This window comes from Nicotiana attenuata, chromosome 1, assembly GCF_001879085.1.
Source record: "Nicotiana attenuata strain UT chromosome 1, NIATTr2, whole genome shotgun sequence".
Classification (NCBI taxonomy): Eukaryota; Viridiplantae; Streptophyta; class Magnoliopsida; order Solanales; family Solanaceae; genus Nicotiana; species Nicotiana attenuata.
In genome coordinates this window covers 43,654,981-43,663,133 of record NC_031989.1, presented here as the reverse complement: position 1 = coordinate 43,663,133, position 8,153 = coordinate 43,654,981, and the positions used below count along the sequence as shown (strand labels likewise).

The 8,153-nt window shown below is 39.6% G+C and overlaps 1 protein-coding gene across 1 annotated transcript; it reads right to left on the bottom strand.

The window, feature by feature from the left end:
- On the bottom strand, positions 2,999-7,947 carry LOC109225586 (protein LURP-one-related 13-like). The gene is made up of 2 exons (XM_019390306.1): positions 7,611-7,947; positions 2,999-3,239 (listed from the first exon to the last, which is right to left on the bottom strand). The coding sequence occupies exons 1-2, from the start codon at positions 7,836-7,838 to the stop codon at positions 3,087-3,089; spliced, it is 381 nt and encodes a 126-aa protein (XP_019245851.1). The 5' UTR covers positions 7,839-7,947; the 3' UTR covers positions 2,999-3,086.

Sequence of the window (8,153 nt, the reverse complement as noted above, 5' to 3'; positions counted from 1 at the left end):
ATCTCTCCCTTTAGTTCCTTTCATCTACTCCTCTTCTTCATTATTTCCTTGAGTGATCACCTGGTTCTGAATAGATTTAGGGATCAGTTTCTTGGCATTATTCTTCTTCTGTAACACTTCTGGATTAGGACTGCTCATATCCTTCTGAATCTGTGTTAATGCTACTGTTGCATCAGCTGGAATATCCTGTGCTATATTATGCTGAATATCTACTTCTTTCTGATTAGTTTCAGATTGCTGCTGCAGTACTTCTTTGCTACTACCTCCTGGATCCCCTGTATCTTTAGTCTGAGCTATTGGCTTACTCAATTGGACATTAGAATTAGAGGGTGATTTGGGGGTATTTTGTTGCTCAATCAGAAGGGGCTGATCAGGTGAAGCCATAATATTGTTACCATCATCTACACTTTGAGCTTCAACTCTGCCACTCTTGCCATTCACACTTTGTTCTTCAACATCCAGATCCTTTTCTTGAACCTCTTCCACATCCTCATGCCCTTCAAGGAATTCTCCTTCATCTGATTCTTCTTCTTGTTGGTCATCCCATAGTCTACTTCCAACAAACTCCACACGATCCTTAAGGTTCTCTTGTTCAGGAAGCACACTTGTATCTAAGGATTGAGAAGGAATATCCTGACAGGACTGATTGGAGATAACATTCAGAACTGGAAAAGTTCTATTTACCCATTGTGCTGTAGACTCCTTACCTCTGCCTGTAGGCACCTTAGATAAAATCCCTTCTGCATTGGGATTAATTTCCTTACCTCTCTTTGATGATGCCACTCTAGTAGATTTAGGAGTAAAAGCTACAGCAGCTGGATTTAATTCCTTCTGATTAGGAGTATTCTGTACATCTACTTCTTCTACAATAGCTAATTGATTTCCTGCATTAGACTCATCTTCAACTTGTAAGGCTGCAAATTTGTTTGTAGTTTGAATTTGCTGGACTGTCTCTACTGGTACAATTTGTCTTCCTCCATTATCATTGTTCTGCTGACTATTCCCATTAGCTGACAATTGTTGCACTGATGTGGAATTATTCTGAGCAATATTTCCAACTACTTGCACCTGCTAGCCACTCTTTTGATGAACTGGAACTAGTTCCTTCCCTGTAGCTACTTGATTTCCAGATTTCTTTACCCTATTGTCCCTCACCTCTTTCCATTGTTCCCCAGTTGGATGAGCATTACCTACTACTTTCCCACTAGACAATATCATCAAAGGTTGGTTTTGCTGTATCTTATTCTGCACCTCAATATTTTCAGCAGCCTGTTTCCCTTGATCATAAGGTGATAATTCCGGATGAAGTCTCCAACACTCAAAATTATCATGAACTTGAAGCTTACATTCTTTACAATATTTGGGCATCATATCATACTTGATATTAACCCATTCCGTCCTTATTTCTCCTGACCCTTCATTCACAATATCCATTCTCATCTTGCTAGGATGATCAGCCAATAAATCCACCAGCACTTTAACCCTTGCACAACTACGCCTCATTTTGTTAGCTGTTGCCATGTCCTGTTGCATAGGTTTCCCAACAGCTGAAGCAAGAGAAAAGAGACATTCTTTTACAAAATAGGTAGGTAACAGACCTGGGAAAGATATCCATGCCATTGCCATTGGAGTCTCCTCTCCAACTTTAAACTTAACATCATAAATCAATGGACGAATCTGATATTCTTGCCCATATTTATCTTTAATATACTGAGCTCCCTTCGACGTGAAATCAATGAAGTCCTACCATAATGTCATACGTATAAGCACATGTCTATCACAAAATAATCCAATGGTACACTCTCCCTTAATTCCGCATTGAGAAGGAACAATACGTCGAATTTCATTCAAATCTGGCCATGCATATGCGAATTTCCCAACCACAGCATACTGGAGACCCTCGATCACATTCATTCTCTCAACTTCTGATTCAGTAAACTTCACCATTGGTTGACCATTGACAACAGTAGCTCTACGAATAGGAATTGGATCAACAGAATCTGCACGTTCTTGCATGGCAGAATTTAACGTACTTGGCTTTAAGATTTTCGAATAATCTAATGGTTTTGGATTGTTGTTTGGAACAGTGGGGGTTGGGGCGATGGTGGAGAAGGGCTAACCAGCCGGTTCCGGTGGCTGGCCGCCGGCCAGATTGGCCATGGCAGCGATCATGCCTGTTTCTCTCTCTAGTCGCCTGTTTTGTCGCCAGAGCCTCTCTCTCTAGAGCTCTATCTTTTTCTTAATTACGTTATGTGTGTTGGTTAAGAAGTGGTGGTTATGGCTTTTTTCCGGTGGGTAGCAACGACGGAAGGCAAAAGTAGATGGAGGTGTAAGAAGATTTTTTAAATTTGGGGTATAAGAGTATGTTTGAATATTTCTCTTAAAAAAATTAATAATGACACATGTCATGATCTTATTGGTGCATGACATTACACATATTTTTATAAACTGGTCAAGAAATAAGAGGTGTGTATTAGACACACTCTGAAAAGGTTGAGTGTGTAAGATGATTTTCGTGCTCAGAAAGTGTGTAACAGTGTTTTGATCCATAGTTCAAGGGGTAACTTATGTATTTTGCTAGGTCGAAAACCTGTTCACATCAAAATACGAGAAAAAACTAAAGAATTATTAAAGGAAAAAAATGCTAGTCCTAGAATATAATGCATTTCTCAATTACAGCTTGTTTGGATTACCTGTTGTATTGAATATTGTTATTTTCAATACAATGTTTATTTTGATTGTTACTTAAATTTTATTGTATCGTATCGTTAAATCGTCATTACGTAACGAGGAAATGTGTCACTTTTTGGAACGACCAATTTGATGTGGTCCCATCATTACCTTATTTTTTTCTCTCATCTTGCCTTTTCTTATAATATTAAATAATCCTATTTTATCCTTTATCGTACTTTTTATATTGTAATTCAACCTCGTACTTTACTTTTTCTTTATGATATTGTAAGTTTATTCTTCATATTATTGGTGCATGACATGATCATGAAATGACTGCAAAACAATACAATTTATTCAAGTATTATATACATCAAAACGATATAATAAAATACAATACAATATTATACGATACATTATGAATAACTGCTGCTTCGGCTTGAGCTTACGATTTCTTCGAGGATTACTATAAGTGAAACAATGAAGGCATAATCCACGTTTGGATTCACTTTCACCATGAATTTGTCTCTTCCTAGGAATATACTTCCTGCAGTATAGTTCTTGTTCATCTGAAATCCCAAAATCAAATATTTTAAACAATAAATAGATCAATCAGTTTAGGGTATGAAATAGAAAAAACCAAGTGATGAAGAATAAATGGAGGCCGGGAAGCAAGGACATTACTCATTGCCTTCAACTCGAATAATATGCTTGTAATTGAATTATTTAAATATGTTTATATATGTTAATTACACTGCACACACAGTGTGTCGCAATTGAATAACCTGTACTTCTTCCATTTTTCATTTTATAAGGAGTTACATAATTGGACGTGAAATTTAGGAAAAAAGAAATACTTTTGGTGTATATTAAAAGTACCTTTAGAACTTGCGATCCTGAATATGTCATGATATTTTTATTGTTATAGACATGTCTTTAAGGGATCATTTGGTAGAGAAACAAGATATTGCAGGATTAGTTATCTGGGGATTGTTATCCCATTCTATCATAATGGATAAAAATAACACTACAATCCCGGGATAACTAATATTTGAATTAGTTATACCGCGATTTTATCCCAATCAAACGTGGGATAAAATCATCTCAATTTTAGTTTTGGTATTAGTTGTCCCTTATCACTCGTACCAAACGATACCTAAGGGGTCATTTGGTTTGAAAAAAAAGTTATGCTGGGATTAAGTATATTGGATTTAGTTATACTGGGATTAATTATCTTGGTATTATTTTTTATTGACTGTTTGGTATGTTGTATTAATCCTGGGATTGTCAATTTTACTGTTTTATCCACGGATAACTTATCATGGGATTACTATTCCATCCTCTGGCAAGTATAAGTTATCCCGTTACGATTTTTAACCTTCAGATAACTCATTTCAGAATTAGTAACCAAACAAGGATAAAGTAGTACTAAATTTTTATCCCAAGATTATTTTTGCTTATCCATCATATATCCTTTATCTCTCCCTTTTTTCTCTTCCATCTTTCTTCCTTCCTTGCTTCTCTCTTCTTCTTCTTGCGTTTCCTGAGCCGGGGGTCTATTGAAAACCGCCTCTCTACCTGCATTAGGTAGAGATAAGGTCTGCGTACAGACTACCCTCCCCAGACCCCAAATATTAGAATCAAACTGAGTTTGTTATTGTTGTTGTCGTCGTATATAAGAGCTTTATATAATTTGACACTATATAAGAGCTTTATATTTTTTAATTTAACCCCTCCTATCCTCTAAAGAATGGCTCACTTGATAAGCTTCTTTTCGTTTACGGTTAAGGTGGAGGGTTCAACCTTCGTCATTAAAGTGATATCCCCTTCCTACCCCCCCCCCCTCCCCCGCACCCTCCCCTGAGGGTTCAACCTTGGTCATTAAAGTGATATCCATTCCTATACCCCCCCCCCCCCCGCCACCCTCCCCTAATTTAATTTTTTTTAAAAAGACAAGTACTCTATTATTTGAGATAAGTTTCAGAAGTAAAAGTTTGATTAATGATTTCTCCATACATAATCTTTTAAACAAGATTAATTTGGATCAAGGAACGTAGGTACATTGACGGGTAAGTCTATAGAGTTGGCAAAGATCCTCCGGAAGAGGAGGGTCAATATAGTGTGTGTCCAGGAGACTAGGTGGGTAGGGTCGAGGGCGAGGGATGCAGACGGTTATAAGCTTTGGTACTCCGGAATCCGGAAGGGTAGGAATGGAGTGGGTAGCTTGGTGGATGGGGATCTTAGAGAGTTTTGATTGAGGTTAAACGGGTGAATGATAGATTGATGGCTATTAAGTTGGTGGTTGGAGAGTGCACCCTTAACGTAGTTAGCGCTTACGCGCCGCATGCGGGCCTGGATGAAGAGGTTAAACGGCGCTTCTGGGAGGGGTTAGATGAGATTGTGCGCCATGTCCCGCCTGATGAGAGGCTATTCATTGAGGGTATTTCAATGGTCATATTGGGTCGACCGTTGGGGGCTATGGTGAGGTACATGGAAGCTTCGATTTTGGGGAGAGGAATAGAGGAGGTACTTCGCTGTTGAACTTCGCTAAGGCATTTGGGCTGGTGATTGCGAACTCTAGCTTTACGAAGAAGGAGGAGCATTTGGTGACTTTTCAAATGCGGTGTGAAGACTCAGATTGACTATCTCCTCTTCAGGAAGTGTGACAGAAGGCTGTGTAAGGATTACAAGGTTATTTCGGGTGAGATACTCGCGACACAACATAGGCTCTTAGTGATGGAAAAGGTCTGTCCGAGGACGACCGAGAATCAAGTGGTGAGTCTTGACTAAGGATAAAGCCCAAGAGTTGGAGGGGCGGTTGTCGGCTATAGGAGCCTGGTGGAGTAGTGGGGACGCGAGCACTATGTGGTCGACGACAACAGACTGTATAAGAGAGGTTGCGAGAGAGGTGTTAGGGGTCTCGGCGGGCGTCTCAGACGAGTACAAAGGAGACTGGTGGTGGAATGAAGTGGTCCAAGGAAAAGTGGAAGCGTAGAAGGCGGCGTACCTAAAATTAGTAGGGAGCATAAGTGAGGAGGAGAGGCGAGCGTGCATAGAGAGGTATAAGGTAGCTAGGAAGGAAGCTAAGCTGGCGGTCACGGAGGCTAAGACTGCGGCTCATGGCCGTATGTACGAGGAAGTAAGGGAGAAAGGCGGGGAGAAGAAGTTATTCCGGCTGGCCAATCCGAGGGAGAGGAAGGATCGGGATTTGGATCAAGTGAGATGCATCAAGGACGAAGATGGTAGAGTATTGATGGAAGATGCCCAGATTAAGAGGAGATGACAGACTTACTTTCATAAACTTCTTAATGAAGAAGGGGATCGAGATATTGTGCTAGGTGAACTGGAACATTCCGAGAGTCACCATGACTTTGGGTATTACAGGCGCATCAAGACTGAGGAGGTCGTGGGAGCTATGCGTAAGATGAGCAAGGGCAGAGCGACCGGGCCGGATGAAATTCTGATTGAATTTAGGAAGTGTGTAGGTAGAGCAGGCTTGGAGTGGCTGACGAGGCTGTTTAATGTTATTTTTAGGACGAAGAGGATGCCAGATGAGTGGAGATGGAGTACGGTGGTTCCGTTGTATAAGAAACAAATGTGATATCCAGAGTTTTTAACAATTATAGGGGTATCAAAATTACTGAGCCATACCATAAAAGTTTGGGAGAGGATGGTTGAAGCGAGAGTGAGGAGGTCAGTGTCTATATCCGATAACCAGTTTGGGTTCATGCCGGGTCGTTCTACTATGGACGCTATGCACCTTATTAGGAGACTGGTGGAACAGTATAGGAAGAGAAAGAAGGATCTGCACATGGTGTTCATTGATTTGGAGAAAACATATGACAAGGTTCTTAGAGAAGTTCTCTAGAGATGCTTGGAGGCTAAAGGTGTACTGGTTGCCTACATTAGGGATATTAAAGACATGTATAATGGGGCTAAGACTCGGGTTAGGACAGTAGGAGGCGACTCTGAGCATTTCCCAGTTGTTATGGGGTTGCACCAAGGTTCTGCGCTCAGCCCATTCTTATTTGCTTGGTGATGACGCGTTAACACACCATATTCAAAGAGAGGTGTAATGGTGTATGTTATTCGCTGATAACATAGTTTTGATTGATGAGTCGCGAGCCGGTGTTAACGAGAGGCTGGAGGTCTGGAGACAGGCTCTTGAGTCTAAGGGTTTCAAGCTGAGCAGGACGAAGATAGAATACCTGGAGTGTAAGTTCAGCGCTGAGTCAAGGGAAGTGGACGTGGATGTGAGGCTCAAATCACAGGTCATCCCAAGTAGAGGCAATTTCAAGTACCTTGGGTCGGTTATCCAAGGGGGAGGGGAGATCGACGAGGATCTCACACACCGTATTGGAATGAGGTGGATGGAGTCAAGGATAGCATCTGGAGTCTTGTGTGGCAAGAGAGTGCCACTGATACTCAAAGGTATGTTTTATAGAGTGGTGGTTAGACCGTCCAGGATGTATGGGTTGAGTGTTGGCCTGTTAAGAACTCACATATCTCCTCTTTCTGTTTTTTCTCTTTGCAAAAAAAAAAAAAGATAAGAAGGAACAATGACGAAAAAAATAGATTACTCTGTTTAAAAACAAAAAATTCCCATCTGATCCATGGTATTGGTTTTGAGGCCTGACTAGTCCGAATTCGCTCGTGAAAATCTAACTTTAAGGATGAACTTCTCCTAACTTAAAGCAACTTCATTTCTGGGGGTCGACCCCGAGACATCTAGTTAAGCCTTAATCTACACATTTGCAGCCACAATTAGACTGCGTCCAGTTTTGGATTTAATTTATATGGTTAATTTATAAATTTTAAATCTCAATTTTTTTTTTCTTTTTCGACTTTTTTTATTCGAGAAATTATCAACTCGTGTTTATTGATGTCTCAGAAAATGAGGAACATACGAACAAACTTGATCATATTGATCTCGTACATACCTTGCTTTTTAGGGTGAGAATTGGTATATCAGCAGCATCAAAGACAAGAACCTTGCTAGAAAAGAACCCAAGAAGATTTTCAATAGTGAAGACGAAATTTCCATAACCATCTTTAACTTGATATCCATGGCCAGCACAGAAGTAAACCTTCTTCTTGATGGATAGTTGAAGGGGTTGAGGAGAACAGAACTGTGAACCAATCACAACTGTTTGATTAGCTCCTTCCATATAGAATTTGTTATTTAATTTAGATTGTTCACAATAGTTTTTTCTATAAAAAATGGTATTCGAATTCTTTGCAATTCTAGTCTAATTTATACAACGCTGGAACCGTGTATGCTATGGTTATACACAAAAGCGGTGAAAGAATATTCAAAAAAAAAAAAAAAAGGAAGAAGAAGTTACATGAAATATGTGATAAGTCGTTCATGCTACAGTACTTGTGAAAGAATAATGAAGGATAACATAAACAACATAGAAAGTTTAATTAATTAACCAATTGAAAATCTGTGAATAAGAAAACTATTAATTAGTCTATAAGAA

Coding starts and splice junctions, on each gene's coding strand:
- LOC109225586 (XM_019390306.1), bottom strand. CDS start 7,838: ATGGAAGGAGCTAATCAAACAGTTGTGATTGGTTCACAGTTCTGTTCT. Junction 3,240..7,610: donor TTCTCACCCTAAAAAGCAAG/GTATGTACGAGA, acceptor TTGGGATTTCAG/ATGAACAAGAACTATACTGC.